This window comes from Pholcus phalangioides, unplaced genomic scaffold (genome assembly GCF_987345545.1).
Source record: "Pholcus phalangioides strain wild (caught in Gottingen) unplaced genomic scaffold, Ppha-v1.0 ptg000015l_1, whole genome shotgun sequence".
NCBI classification, from domain to species: Eukaryota; Metazoa; Arthropoda; class Arachnida; order Araneae; family Pholcidae; genus Pholcus; species Pholcus phalangioides.
The window spans coordinates 30,441,324-30,457,722 of record NW_028301608.1 but is presented as its reverse complement, the minus strand read 5'-3'; the positions used below and the strand labels follow the sequence as shown (position 1 = coordinate 30,457,722).

Sequence of the window (16,399 nt, the reverse complement as noted above, 5' to 3'; positions counted from 1 at the left end):
AATTTTTACATCCAGGAGAATATTCTCGCATCACATCTCTAGGCGTTTGTATTTATAAGAACCACACCAAGAGAGACAATGATTATTTTAAGCCAAACTTTGTCCCACTTAAATCTCAAAGTTTTTAACTCGAAGTGATTACTGCAATTGCTTAAAGCTAAATTTTTTATGCCCTAACAGTAACACACATATAAATCACCCATAGATGGTGCTAGACCTGAGTTGTGCTCGGTTTGAAAGAAATTTTGGTGTGTATATATCCCAGATGTGCCTACTTTGAATCTTCTCCCTTTTTCAATGACATCTCTCGATAGCAGACGTACAAAGCGAGATCTATCATTCCTTCACAAAGTTCTTCACGGCAGAACCGATGACTATTATCTCACAAGCCTAATTAATATCTCTGTGCCATCTCTCGAGTAACGGGTTCATAGTTCCTGAAATGTTTTTTATTTACCTCATGCACGCATGAACATTTTACATGCTTCAACAATTTTGTGTGCATGCAAAAATTATAATACAGGTGAATTCTCAGATATTTTTCACAAGGATTCCATGCTCTACTAGGTGCTTTATGAATTTGTATATATTTTCTTGTTTTCTCATTTGTTTCTTCCTCATGCTGAATTCTCAATGTGTGCTTCCGTTGCGCGTATATGCTTTTGTTTTTTTAAGTTTGTTGATTTTATTTTTAACGTGTAAATTTGATGAATTATTGTTTTTCTATTAATTTTCATTACTTGTATTTTTGTATTCTTATGTCCGTGTGTTTCCCATCTCTGTAATTGGGCTCAGCCTGTTGAGATGTGTAAATAAATAAAAGAAAGTAACACACATTGAATTAAAATCACATACGAATTAAATCTTACTTACAAATGACTTTAAAAATTACTTCAAAATATGAGTTTTCAGAAGAATTCTTTTGAATTTCAGGAACAGTTGAATCTCAATCTATATTTTAATGTTATACTGCATTTCCAAACATCTTAAAAATACTGAAAAAATACTTCTTTCCCCCCCCCCCCCCCAAAAACACAAGGAATAACTTACACTCATGCACATTAAAAAAACCAATTGTCCATAAGAGAACCATTTTCTTCTTTTAATAACAAGAGAAAATAGTATACATCTCTCTCCTTTTTTTTTGATGAATGATGCCACATATTTTACAAATGCTTATTTTTCTTCATCTTTTTTGGAGTATTTATGAAAGTACCAATGAAGAATTTGTGATAAACAGTACATTTAAATACACCAATGTCCATATTTTTCGGAGCCAGACATAATATCTGACGACAAAAAATATATATCAAATGAGGAAATTAAAACACAAAGAAAGTGAATTTCTATACACGAGAGACAAATAAAATTCACATCTTTTTCCTTTCTTCTGTCAACGTGAAAATACAATTCCAATCTCAACATTTGTACAAACTTACACACGCCCATGATACAAAAATTCACACCTCTCCATTTTCTGCGTAAACTCTTTGTTACAATTTGCTACTAAATTTTTTTACTAGAAAGACAAGCGATAGTCAGCACACGTTTGAATTTTAGCAATTCAACAGCATATATATACAACTGCAACTTTTACGATACTGCGCAAATAAATTAGTTAATATATATATAATTACCCCTTCCTCTTCCCTTTCATACAATCACTGCATTTGTTTTTGCTTTCTGTAAATACTATTGAAAAAGTCTTTAGCACACAATCTACAATATCAAACAAAACTACAATCTACAGACAAAATAATTAGGGGGAAGGGAACATCATTTCAAGTTTTTTTCTTTCACTTGCAACAAGAAAATGCTAAGATAAAAATGCAAGAGGATTTTCACTTATTAATACAAACATCTGAAAGATATATGAAACTGAACTTCAAATTTTAAATATGAAAGTCACTTATAATAAAATTAACACCTCATCACAGAGTTTATTCATTTTTTTAAATTCATACATGCATATCAGTGCACTCCTGTTTTTGGTAAAATATCATTCTAAATAAGAGTTCAATAATTTGAAGTCATTTAACATTTAGTTTACAACACTGAGAAGAAAAAAAAATCAAATATTTCAATCAATTTTCTTTAAAATAGATATGCAATGCCTACATCTTGTTTAAGAATATTTTCTTGGATCGAAAAACATTTTGAACTTCCTTTGCTAGGAATGTTTAGTATTGACTTTGAGAATAGAAAGCACACTCAATGACTATACTTTTATGAATGCAATTATTTTACTAGTAACTATCAATGGAAAAAAGAGTATATTGTATTTTATAAAAGAGAAAACTATCACCGGTTTGGAGCATAACATACAATTTAAGCTTTATTTTTTGGTAATATTCATTTTTTAAAAAAAATCAACACAGAATTGTAGCTTCTTGAGAAAGTCAATAAAAAAACATTCGTGAAACGTTTGAGCTGCCAATAATCCACATATGCAAATTTTGCTACTTTGAGAAACAAACTTTATCTTATAATATGCAGTGGCATATAAACTACATATGAAAAAATATCTAGTTTGGTTACCTGTACCACCGCTACTAAAATGTTAAAGAATAGAAGTGCTTGTTGGCTACATCTTTTTTTACAAAAACTTAGGATTTTTCTACCCAAATTCATACCTTGATGAAATTATTTTTTGAGAATTATTTTTGTTTTAACCTTCCCCAGAAAATGATAGGTAATAATCAGTGGTCCAATCTGAAAAATTTAGATTTTTTTTAAAATGTGTATTTTTTTATGTTATAGGCAGATAATTATTACAAAAATTTTAAATGTGAAATAGTATATCCCAGTGCTGAATTCTACATGTCCAAGTTACATAATAAATGGAACTTTCATGAAGAAAAATGGTTAAGTTCCTATTCTTGAATAGCTATATCCATAATGCTCTTCATTGTCTAACAAAAAAAATATAACCAGGTCAGTACGGAAGAAAAATCTGTAATACTTTTTTAATGAAAAATTATTGAAAAATATGTTTTTAGTTCTTAACAATGGGAGAAAGAAAATATTTTGTTTCAGTTGGCAAGATGTGATAATGCACAATATTTTGTAACACAAATTCTTACGTTTCCCTATCTCATGTTAGAGAACATGATATCGCATATAAATAAAATGGTAAAAAATTCTAAATTTAAACAAGCACAATGCATCAAACCAATAGCACTATCATATTCTATACTTAAACTTTTTTTTTCATTTTACGAATTGTATTTGATGAAATGCGTCAATTGTTGATAGAAGTACAGTAAAACCTCGACCTAACTGGGATAAGTGTCAGCACTTTTAAAGAAAATCTGGTCTATCGAAGAAGATGGAAAAAACTAGTGAAAAATTAATTATGTATGAATTTTATATTAAGTCAATTGGGTACTCCATCAAGAAACACTGTATCATATGAATACTATTCAAAAACTAATAAATTACAATTAAAAGTTCAAAGCCTCTGTTATACAGAGTATATTGTGCATAGACCTGCTATAGTAACATAAGGTCATACATTAATATCTGAGTCATACATAAGAAGATCAGAACATTAAGTATTTTTAAGGCTGGTTAAGGGAAAGCCAGATAAGAGGTTCTACTGCAAAATACATATGAAAAAATAAAATAATTTAACAATCAACCTTACAAATAAAATTTTCAGCACATAAGAAATGAAGGTTTGAAAGTTCCCATTTCATTTGTCGCAGCATAAATTTATTTTAAATATCAGTGAGTGTTTTAAAGAGCCAAAAATTAACATATAATTTAAAAAAGCATGAAACAATAAAATTTAAATCTAAAAAACAATAAACCAGTTGCAAACAACTCAAATAAATAACTTGGTCATATTTGCTTCATCCACAGAAAATTTTGAAGCAAGCAAAAAAAGGTTTAAAATTAAGTAATGTACATACATTCTACTGCTGCGTTATATATTGTACAATGCCGGATACGTTGCCCAGCTCATCTTCCTCATTACGAGCCCTCAATATAGTGTCGATCATGAAACCATCATTATGCTGTTGCATGGCATTTGGCATGTACGTGTATGACTGGACATGGTCGGGGGGAGTGTAATTCGGTTGGTAGTTTGGTCGCGAACCTTCATCTTGGTAGAACTGCTGATTCTGGTAGAACTCTGGAGATCTTGGAGGGGCGTAAGTATCTGAAAACTGAGAGTACAATCTCGGAGGTGTACCTGGGTCTCTTGGTGGAGCAGTAGGAGATCGTCTTGGGAAACTACTGCTGGGTGAAAATGGTTCAGCCGGGAACCTACTCTCACCTTGATATGGTTCAGATGACTGCCCAGGCCTGGAAGGAATTTCAGGTTCAAAAGTGCCTTTCCTACGTGGTTGTGGATAAGAGTCCAAGGAAATGAAACCTTTCGGGCTGTTACTTCTAGAATAGCTGTCTAAAGGTGTTAGCCTGGTAGGACTGGAATTTCCAGAATAAGTTTCCACAAGAGATGGTTTTAAGGGGCTTGGCCGTGATGTGAACTCTTGTAGGGATGACAATGGAGAATAAGAATTGGGGAAGCCCTTCTCTTCCTGTAAGCCGCTGTAAGGAAAGCTAGTAGATTCTTTAGCGGGTCGATACTCATCTTCCTTGTCATAGGGAGTGCTCTTACCAGGAAATGTACTAGATGGTACACTTTCACTTTCACATGGAATAGGTTCTAATGGTATTTCGTCTCTTGAATCTGAACCTTGGTCTATATCTGCAGTGCTGAAGGGTTCGACAATAGAACCTGTATATGATGACCGTGTAGACTGTGGTGATGGCTGAGACATGGGAGATCCACACTGTGGTGGTTGCAATTTCGAAGTTGCGACAGGTGGAGGAACTGGGGCATTAGCTGTCACACCTGGAGGTCGCAATGGTGGCATACCTGTTGGAGGGACAGGATGTGGTGAAGATATTCTTGCAACAGGAACTGGCTGAGACACGGAAGCTGCAGCAGCAGCATTAGCTGGTGGCTCTGGGTATGGCAGGCGAGTATTAGGATGATGCTTTGGTGGAATGGCTCCAATATTTTGATGATCCATCATGGGATACATCTGATGTGGCGAGTTGCCCCTAAGTGCCATCATATGCTGTGGAATAGCTGGTCGCACTATGGGATCCATGGCTGCGCCGTGAAAAGGTGCAACTGGATGGGCACCACGCATCGAGATTTGTGGCTGATGGTGTGGTGGTCGAGTAAGGTTACCCTGAAATGGTCTGGCAGAGACACCTGCTCTCATTGGCCCTGCAATCGGGTGCACTGGAGATGATGGGGATGGTACATTGGTAGCAGATATATATGGTGTTTTCCCAGCAGTAGAGGGAGCTTGTACTGGAATAGGTGCTGGACCTCTCACAAGAGCAGCTTTCAAAGCCGTCTGAACAGATTGTCCAGGATTTTTTGTGGCTTGAATTGGAGTCGCTTTTGCTACACCACCACCATTACCATTACCAGGTGATGATGTTGACTCTCGCTTAGGTGAATCCTTAACATTTGATATGGGTTTCTTGTTTTCAGCTTCATTACCATCTATTTTATCCTTGTACGGTATCTTTGAAGGCACCATTTTAATTTCTTTGATGGCTCCTTTGGGAACAGATTTGACCACAACAGTTTTGACAACGATCTGACTGCTAGAAGCATGTTCACGATTCAAGGCTACGGCTCGGCATACTGCAGCAACATCTTCTGGAAGATTTTTTACCCTCACAGGCGTAACATTTGGAGGTAACTTTTCAGATGTCTTAATGACACTTGGCAAAGTTTTTGATGAAGCCTCTGGGTTCTTCACTGGAATAACTTTAGGCTTAACATCACTGCCAGTACTCTTGACAACTGTACTAGGTTTTTGATTACTGACATCTTTTTCATCAGTTTTTTCTTTTAAACTAGCATTTTTAGCCCCATTCTGCACAGGTTTCTCTGGAATTTTCTTTGCTGGTTCAGTTTTTGGTCTATCAGGAACATTAGAATTTTGAGAATCTGATTCTTCAGATGATTCAGAACCAGAACCTGATTCATCGTCATCTTCTTCATCGTCATCATCACTGTCTTGTTCATTTTCATCATCTTCCTCTTCATCTTCTTCATCACTATCATCAGATACGAGCCTATTTGGTCGTTTTCGAGGTTTCTCCTCTTTCTTTTCTGAGCCTTCGCTATCACTTTCCAGAAGTTTCTTATTGATATTAAGTTTGATTCGACCTCCTTCTGAACTCTTTTTGTCAATCTTCCACTGTCCACCAGACTCTTTGCTGCTTTCGCTGGCAGCTGAATCATATTCACTGGTGAATTCTGCTGATTCAGATGAGGAATCTTTCCATTTGGAAGTGATCCTGGCTTTCTTCTTTGATTTCTGTTCTTTAAATGAAGCTTCACTAGATTCGGATGAAGTATCTTTTTTCTTCTTCCTCTTCTCTGACCTGCGCATAATAGAAATAAAGTAATGAAATAAAACTTTCAATTCATTAAAAAATTTACAACAATAAAAATTAAAGTTCATTAAAATAGGTAGCTTTGAAAATTTAGAAGTTCTCACATCTCCCTCATGAAACTTAAATGGCTTCCCAAGGAAATGTGCCTTACAGATTGAAAACTACAGCCTTTGAGAATACCATTACACTATTTAAAAATGCATGTATTGAAAACAAATGTCCTGTCAGAATCGAAAAAAAATCAAAATGAGACATCTGGGATCTTCACCGGATAGACAATACTAAGATGGCAATTGTTGTTACTGATTAGTTAAAGGAATTAATGTAAGAAAGTTATTGTCCATCCAGTTTAGATCACAAATGTCTCATTTTGATGCAGAAAACCCTGCACTTACTGATCATATAATCTATTTAATGATTAATCATAACAACATAACATTGTCAATAAATAATCAATTTCCCCTTGCGCATATAGAAAGGCATAATCTGAACTATTTGTGCAGCCAAAGAGTTAAAAATATAATTTCATAAGCTTGCACTTTCCCACACTAACTTTTGTTTTGAAAAAAAAAATTAAAAATTGACTATTGTATAACATGTAATTATAATGCCACGAATACAAGCACACTAATTCATATTCAATGTGTTTCTTGGATATCATTATTTAATAATTCATGTAGTGTATTTATGTAATGCTAATGTAATTGTATATCCCAGAGATTCTCAACCTGTGCACCGTGAAGGTCTAAGAACTACCTGTGCACCTTCAAGGGGCCACTCCGGGATAGTGAAATAAACCTACGAATTTGATAAATAAATAAAAAAATAGAGCTATATCACAATGTGTTGCATTTACCCGAAAATATTTGCCCATCAATTTCTAGGACTCAGTCATAGAAATTATAGACTAAAAAAGGCTCTGTGAGTCAAAAAAGTTTGAAAACTGCTGGTCTATCCTATCACTGATTTCTATATTTTTTAATGTTGAGTATTTTAATGTTATTTTAACATTACGCATATATGCATCATATTATTTTAATATTATTTTATTATAAAAATAAGATATTTTCACTGAAAAAAAAAATGTAATTTCTGGCTTATCTACTGCAGTACTCATATTTTTAACCCTTGAACCCCTCCCATCATGTATAGAGTCTATAAATAAAGGGTGTAGTAGTTTTCTCAATCCTCTTTCTTATGATTCCCTTTGTTTCTCCTTACGCATACAGAAAGGCATAATTCGAACTATTTGTGCAGCCAAATTGGTTAAAAATATAATTTCAGAAGCTTGCGCTGCCCACACTAACTTTTGTTTTGAAAAAAAATTTAAAAATTGACTAGTGTATAACATTCAAGTATCAACTTATTAAACTCCATATAAACTATTCAGAATCAATTCTAAGCATATAGCAAACATTTTCAAAAAAAATTTGTTTGTAGAACACAAGAAAACAGTATAGTATTTACATAAAAGTTAAATTTCATTTGGAAAAGGTGCAGTAGATAGCCAATGCAGTGTTTACATTAAGCTCACAAATGTATGTCTTCAATTTTGGCATGTTTCAAGAAATAAGATATTGTAACCAATGTTGGGTGGAAATGCGTATCTTTTAAATGAGGAGGCGGAATATTCCTAGACACTTGATATTGGAGGGGTTTCCAATTAACACACAAAACTATGGACCTTAACGAAGACGACTTTATTTCAAAGCACACTCAAAACAGACAGCCTTTCAGGATGGAAGCCACATTCCAACTCACGCTCTCTTCTCTTGGAAGATAGATTTTCTCTTTCACCTTCTTTTAACAACGTATAAACAAACAAAACACATTATGCGGTATAATGCCACAGAGAGTTAGGAAAAATGTCCATACTGAATAAAATAGATTTGTTATTATTGTATAAGTATATTATATACAGGATGCATGGGTAACAGGGCATATGACATTTTACTGGCAAACCGTTGGTCCTAGAGGCATACTTCCAATTAGAAAAAGTATCCAAATAACGTGTAGTATTCAAATATGTTATTCATGTTGTAAGGGGTTGTATAGTTCTTAAAATAAAATAAAAAAAACTTTTACACTTTCCTCATCATGGGTGGAGATACGGGGGGGGGGGGGGGGGCAGTGCCTCCCCAGCGTCAAAGATGAAGTTGACTGATCTGATGTATATATGAACTGACATCATTATCATCGTGCCCCTTGCCTCCCCCAGACCTCCAAGTCTATCTCCACCTATGGTCCTCATGTACCGAAAAACCAATTAGAATGTTGTCTCTCTCGATGCCAACTAAAAAATATATATATATATTTATATATATCATATATCTATATATATCATATATCTATATATATCATATATCTATATATATCATATATCTATATATATATATATATCATATATCTATATATATATATATATATCATATATATAATATATATATATATATATATCATTTTTAGTGTATTTTCGAAAGCCGGGGGAGGCAACGGGCCCCCTGCCCCCCCCCTAAATGACAGGCCTGGAGACAGGGCAACTTTCTAATTGGGCTTTTGGGCACACGGGAATGGTATAAAAAGTAAATTTTTTATACCATAACTATACAACCTTTTGTAACATGAATAACATATCCGAGTGCTACATGTTATTTCAATACTTTATCTAACTGGAAGTATGCCTCTAGGACCAACGGTTTACCAATAAAATTCCATACGACCTGTTAGAAAAATTCCTATGCACCCTGTATCTAAAAATATATACAGTAGATAACTAACTTTTTGGGAGTTTCACCCCACTCTTCTTCCGATGATATTTCTTTGTAACTGATGGCTTTCTGGGCTGCTCTTCTTGTGGTTGGACGATAACTGCTAGCATCACTTAGTTCTTCCTCTTCTAGAAAAATCGAAAAACCGCAATGAAGTTTGCATTAACACCAACTAATTTTACATTATGAAATTATAGAATTAAACTTCAATACATTCTGACGTTTCATCAAGGTACAGCAGACTTTCGCTAATCCAGCAGCTTTCAAACCAGCATGTGTAAGATTTCACTGGAAGTTAGGGTAAAAATCCCATTTGAATAAAAAAAAATTCTGAGCACAGACATACAGTGACATGTTTTCTGCTCCTCTATGTCTGAAAAAAAACCCACCTAAAAATGCTGGATTACTGGATGGGCCACATTATATATATATCAAGAGAGTTTACTGTATATTGATTATATACAATTATTATTTTCATTAGCAAGAGAAAATATGATTTTATAAAAAATTCTAATAAGCTGTCAATAAGTGCACACAACGTCAAACAATATACTTTAACCTTCTCATTCCTATATGCTACAATTTATTATTAGCATTTGTTTGATAAATAAGATAGAATCTTCAAAAACTTGATATCTGACACTAATCAGTATGTATCCAGATATCAGTAAGGTAAACATACTTACCAGTAAGGATCGGATTTCTATGTCTCTGCATATTTTTTTGCATATTTCGCTATTTTTATGTGATATAGCATGTTTTGAATATTTAATGATGATAAAAAGTAAATTATTTTCTCATTATTCCAATTCTGCTTAAGACAGGTTTTTGCAGTTCCCACCTCTAACGAGAGCTCTTAGGGCTAGGATTTTTATGCACTAAAAATGGAACATCATTGCTGATTGGTAAAAAGTCCTGAAATTCAAGTCTTTCAACCAATCAGAAATGCCATTCAATTATTAGAGCATAAAAATACTAGCCTTTAACAATACTGGTGTGTGCTTGTAAATAGATTAATCATCTGAATCGGTGTCATAATGGTAACTGATGGGAAAAATTGGCTAAAATCAGTAAAGGGGGTGAGGGAATTTTTAACATTTGTGGGAAATTTTAAGTTTTTATCAAATTTAAAATACCCTGCTGGCCACCGTAAATGCAACACCCTGAAGGAAGCATGCAAATAATATGAAATTTACAACATGCATTAGCGGAGGTGAGATATGCAAATGATTAGAATTTCAGTACAGACGCACATCACGCGCGCCTGTGGCGCCACTTCAAAGCGCTATTTAAGGCTTGGAGATTTCGACGATTTGAAGTACGGCAATTGTGTTTTTCTTGTGGTTTTTTCAAAAAAACGATCAATTATGCCTCGTAGAAAACAGCGATCATCTTTTGATCAAGTATCCGAGTTCGACAGAGGAAGGATAGTGGCCTACCGAGATTGTGGATTATCTTTCAGGGAAATCGGTAGTCGTGTTGGACGAAACCAAACAACTGTAATGCGGATATGTGATCGTTGGATGCAGGAGGGTACGACGGACCGACGTGTTCGATCGCATCCACCTCAGTGCACCACTTCACGTGATGACAGGCGTATTGTGCGTATGGCAGTGACGGATCGCTCAGCCACATCACGAACCATAGCACAGCACATTCAGTCTGTACCGCATCATCCAGTGTCTGCGCGTACCATTCGACGCCGTTTACAGCAGAGTGGTCTGTCCGGAAGACGTCCATTGCTTCGTCTACCCTTGACGCAGAACCACAGACGTCTCCGCCGCCAATGGTGCGATGAAAGAAGGATGTGGACGGCACAATGGAATGAAATTGTCTTTACTGACGAGTCACGCTTCTGTCTGCAACACCACGATGGTCGGATTCGAGTCTGGAGACACCGTGGAGTGAGGATGCTGAACAGCTGCGTTATGCACCACCACACTGGTCCTGCACCGGGTATTATGGTATGGGGCGGTATTGGATATCACTCTCGCACTCCTCTAGTATGCATTGCCGGTACTTTAAAAAGCCAGCGCTACATCTCCGAGGTGTTGGAGCCAGTTGCCCTTCCTTACCTTCAGGGCTTGCCCACAGCCATATTTCAACAGGATAATGCGCGACCACACGTGGCACGCATTGTCCAAAGGTTCTTCCTCAATCGCCAGATTGAATTGCTTCCCTGGCCAGCTCGCTCTCCGGATCTTTCGCCGATAGAAAACATGTGGTCCATGGTTGCTCAACGATTGACCCAGATTACATCCCCAGCTGCCACACCAGATCAACTTTGGCAACGCGTGGAAGCTGCTTGGTCTGCTGTACCCCAAGAACACATCCAAAGTCTCTTTAAATCAATGCCGAGGCGTGTGGCAGCGGTGATCTCCAACAATGGCGGCTACTCTGGCTACTGATTTTGGCAGGAACCACACTTCACAGAAGTCTATAAATTTAATCATTTGATGCTTGGTCAACATGTTATCTACAAAATAAATATTGTTGCGATATCTCTTGTCTTTCTTGGTGTTGCAATTTGAGTGGCCAGCAGTGTATATATATATATATATATATACATATATATATATTTGTGCTTTTCTAAAGCTAAATACACCACTTGGCTAGGTATTTTTACCTATAGATAATAGCACATTAATTCTGAATTTGGAGGGAAAAAACTTGCTAAAAAGGGAAATTTTGTCTCGATGAGGTTAGTAGAACGAAGAATTTCTGTTCATACAATAAGTAATGGTTCAAAATAGTTTAGAATGCATCAACACTTCTCATTATCCTATTATTTTGCTAAAACTAGTGTTATTTGAGATAAGAATGAAAAAATTTTTAGGACATATTTTCCGTTTTATAGGGCATATATATGCAGTTTTTTAAGAGCATAAATGCATATTTATAGAGAAGTTTTTAGAACTCAAAAATCCTAGCCCTACTTATTAGTAACATGGCTAAATTACTTCAAAATATTTTTCTAACAATTTCTTCATATATTTGTCCAACAATCAATAATTTGCAGAGATTTGACACAACTGTGCAACATTCATACTTAGAATTTCATATTGAAACCTACCTAAACTCAAAAGATGAGTTTTCTTGCAATATTTTTAAAAGCTAAAGTCAAGTTTTTCTCTTCTACCCCATCATTTCCATGATCTCACATAAATATTTCTTATTGCTTTAATGATTGGAAATGTTGAAAAAGTTTAACTTCTCAATAACTTTTCTTTTGTAAATCATAGTAAAATCTCTTTGGAGCAATACCTCTACATGACCCATTTTTTTTCTGGTCCTGAAGTTTGCTTATATGTGAAGCATTCAACTGAACTTTATGTACATATGTTCCATTATCTTTATTAGCTGATACAGGGTGACAAAAAATAACTGTATACAACATTTTTCCCATATAATCTTTTTATTAAAATTTAAAAAAAAATTGACTATTCCTTATGCAAACAAATACATTTGTTAACAATCACATTCACTTGAATAAAAAGTAGACACCTTTAGCTGTGATACAAAGCTTCAAAATGTGTTGTAAAATGTTTAGCTATACGCCGCACCTCTTCACTGGAAAGTTCATCCAATTCCCGACTCAGAGCTTTTTTCAGAGATGCCAAAATTTGATAGCTCTTAGCACAAACCCTGTTCTTCAAAATGAATGAACATATGCTGTAATCCATCAGATTGAGACCAGGGGGGAATATAGTGGCCATTCAGCAGATGTGATGAAATAAGGAAAATGGGCCTTACACCACTGATGGGTAACCTTTGCTCTGAAGCCGAATCCTGTTGGAATGTCCAAACATCTTTTACAAAATGCTTTTGAGACCATCGAAACACAACAGCTTTGCAAAATATCTTTCCGGTAAACATGTTGATCCACCACCCCCTCCCTACAAAAATGAGAGTCGTCTTTCCATCGGCCAAATTCCACTCCAAACGATTCCGGATTCAAAGTTTTGACATCATTGAACAATGGTTGATGGTCCTGGAATATCTGAAGACCAGTGTCTATCGTTTTGATGATAGGGCGCTTGCTCCATCATGAAAAGCTTTCCATCTGTGAAAAGTATGTTCTCCCATTGGCTACCAGTGGTCTGACATATACTGCACTACATTTTTTTAACCATACTCACTTACTTCCATCAGCAAGTTGTTGACACTTTCATAATCTGTAAGCCATCAGTCCAAGCTTTTGTTTTGCTATCATACACACAGATTCTCGGTTAATACTAATTTTACAGGTGAACTTTCTCATAGAGACTCTTATATTTTGAATGACCCTTTTTTTATGAGCTCGTAGTTCTCAGTTGAGTTGACAGTGTGTTTTCCTCCTTGACCCGGATAGTCATCTTCATGCTAAGCTAGCTCTTTAAATCACTTACTGCCCTTGAAACAAGTGAACGAGCAAAAAGTAAAACACGCAGCAAATTAAAGAAAGAACACAAATTATATTTAAAAATATGTCCTTTGTAATATTATGGCAATAGTTATTTTTTTTATCTGAACTTTTGCCAGTCAGAGCGTCAGAAAATTTGCACACACTTATTTTTTGTCATCTTGTATTTGGAAATGATCTCTTATATTCTAACTCTTAAGTGTTCCACTGTGTTCAATGGAATTTCAAAATTCATTGCAAATTGTTTGAGCTGATAAAACTGGAATCCTTCTCATTCAATCAGAACCCGTTTTTCAGTAATTACAAAAATTAGACCCACACTTTAATATAGTTGTATTTAATAATATCACTGTGCACAATTGCCCCATTCACAAAAAAATAAAAAAAAACTTTGAACTAGACAAACACATAATTAAAAAAATAATTTTTTTTAAAACAATCATTTTCAATCACTTTATTTTATACTTATCTTGAAATTAATACATTTGAAATTAAATTCAACACATGAATTTAATTTCAAATAAATTCTCAATTTGCTCACTTAATAAACAAAAAGTATATTTATATTTACTTAAAATTTAATCACATTTAAAATATCTCCCGCACACTTGGGAGGAAATCAATCATAGTGCACAAGATAATTAAATTTATAAAATGCAGATATTTTTCTCTTGGAATAGTACCTCTAACTAATAAAAAAAAGGGTAGTTTCAATTATTATAGTACACTACAACGAAAAATGAAGAGATTCATATTTGAAGTTCATTATATAAACACACACAAAATTTTTTTTTAAATCACCTGAGCTTGAAAATTTTCCTCTTTTCCGTTTCTGAGAAATTCTAGGCTTACGTTTGGGTTTTGATTTGGCTACTTTCCATTCAGCACCAGATCCAGCCTCACTTTCAGACACTGAAGGCGGAGTATTTTCCGAAGGCGTATGTTCAGTATCAGTACTATTTAAGAAATAAAAATTAAAAATAAATAGCTAAAATGCAAACAATGGATTGTTTTTGCATATAGTTTCTGAAGTGGAAATTAATCTAAGAAAGGATATGTTTGCGATATGCAGGGTGGGCAAAAAGTCTGTAGAAACTTTAAAAATTCATAAAAACTGGAAAAATAACCAAAATAATAAAACGGTTTGCAGGGTTAACATCGCTAGGTCCCTTTAATTTTTTTAAGACAGAAAAAACTCAAAATGCAGCCGATAGATGGCGCTGGCGTGCACGAGTTAAAGAAAAGATATGCAAATAACAGAATGACTCCAAATCATTACAGTAATATGTGTTCCACATGACCACCACCACAGGGGATAACACACAGGCGAGTCACAAATTCAGCAACGGTAGAGTGCAGCAGGTCCAAATGTATACATGTCACTTCTAGGTGGATCACATCTTTCAGTTTCGACAGATTGGATGGACAGGATCGATATACCTGGGATTTCAAATATCCCCATAACCAGAAGTCTGACAGTGTAAAATCTGGAGACTGAGCAAGCCATGGGAACCCGAAACACCTGCTAATGATTTTGTCTTCCCCAAACGTCTGTATCAGGAATGCCTTCACTGGAAGGCAGTGTGACTAGTTGCTCCATCTTGCATAAATGTGACGGTAGAAAGAGCATCTCTTTCATGCAAACATGGCACAACCTTCTCGTGCCGAAGCATTAAACAACGCATTCACCGTAGCCATTTTCCACCCACTGCGTTTCAAAGAAGAAGGGTCCTATGATGAATGAACCTGTGAACCCATACCACATAGTCACTTTTGGGGAATGCAATGGTTTCTGTGTGCACTCACATAGATTAGACGTCGCCCAGATGCAACAGTTATGGGTATTAACGTCGCCATGAGGTAAAAAATGAGCTTCATCTGTCCACAAGATGTCAAAGACCGCAGTGGAATTCTGTTCGATTTTGGAGAAAGCCCACCTCGCAAATGCTTCCCTATGTACGGTATCCGCTGGTAAAAGTTCATGGCCCGACTGCAATCTGTATGGGTACAGATCAAGAATTTCATGAAGAATATTGTGTACCGAGGATGGTGGTAAGCGCAAGCGTCTGGCAGTTCTCCACTTCCATTTCAGCTGCAACACATGGCAAACGTTGCCTTCCTTAAACATGGTAGTCCAGCTCTTACACGATCCTCCAGCGTTCCAGTTTCCTCAAACTGCTGAACAAGCTTTATGAGGCCCATTGCTGTTAAAGGCCCTTTTCCAATTCTCGCATTCTTCTGAACTCAGAATTTATGCAAGGCAATGGTCGCTGATTCCTGGTTCATGTAAAACAACTTCACCAACAAAGCTTTATCCTTCACACTCAGGTTTACATACACGGTTTGCAATGATGAAGTGGTTGTGGATTAGGAGGGCAAGTTCATATAACCATCTCATTTGCATATTTCCATCAAAGTCGCTGGCACCAGCACCACCTATTGGCAGTTTTTTTAGGTTTTTTTTCCTGTCTTAAAATGGTCTGTAAAAGTCATTGACTATTTCATTAAAAACCAAAGCACAAATGACTTTCATATTCTTAGGAAACAAACCTTTACCTTTGACCTTTACCCCTGATGTAGGCATTATTTTTTCAATGAAAACAGGTCCTTCTATTTCTTTTCCATCCCTTTATAATCTCAATGAATCGACAAACTTTCTTGCTTGTGGGCCATATTTCACAAATGATTACTGTATGATTTAAAATACTTTTTATCAGGGCAAAATCAGAACGAGCAAAACTAATGAAATCAGCATGATATAACTGACTTGCTTTGATTTGTGTAATAGGGC

The 16,399-nt window shown here is 35.5% G+C and overlaps 1 protein-coding gene across 1 annotated transcript in view; it reads right to left on the bottom strand.

Moving 5' to 3' along the window:
* Positions 1 to 1,080: 1,080 nt before the first annotated feature.
* LOC149075796 (uncharacterized) overlaps positions 1,081 to 16,399 on the bottom strand; it is a 54,892-nt gene continuing 39,573 nt past the window's right edge. The window contains exons 15-17 of the mRNA XM_089243305.1: positions 14,410 to 14,564; positions 9,217 to 9,334; positions 1,081 to 6,426 (exon numbers count right to left, since the gene is read on the bottom strand). Coding sequence (XP_089099431.1) covers positions 3,918 to 6,426; positions 9,217 to 9,334; positions 14,410 to 14,564 — 2,782 coding nt within the window. The 3' untranslated portion in view covers positions 1,081 to 3,917. The remainder of the gene's footprint in view (positions 6,427 to 9,216; positions 9,335 to 14,409; positions 14,565 to 16,399) is intronic.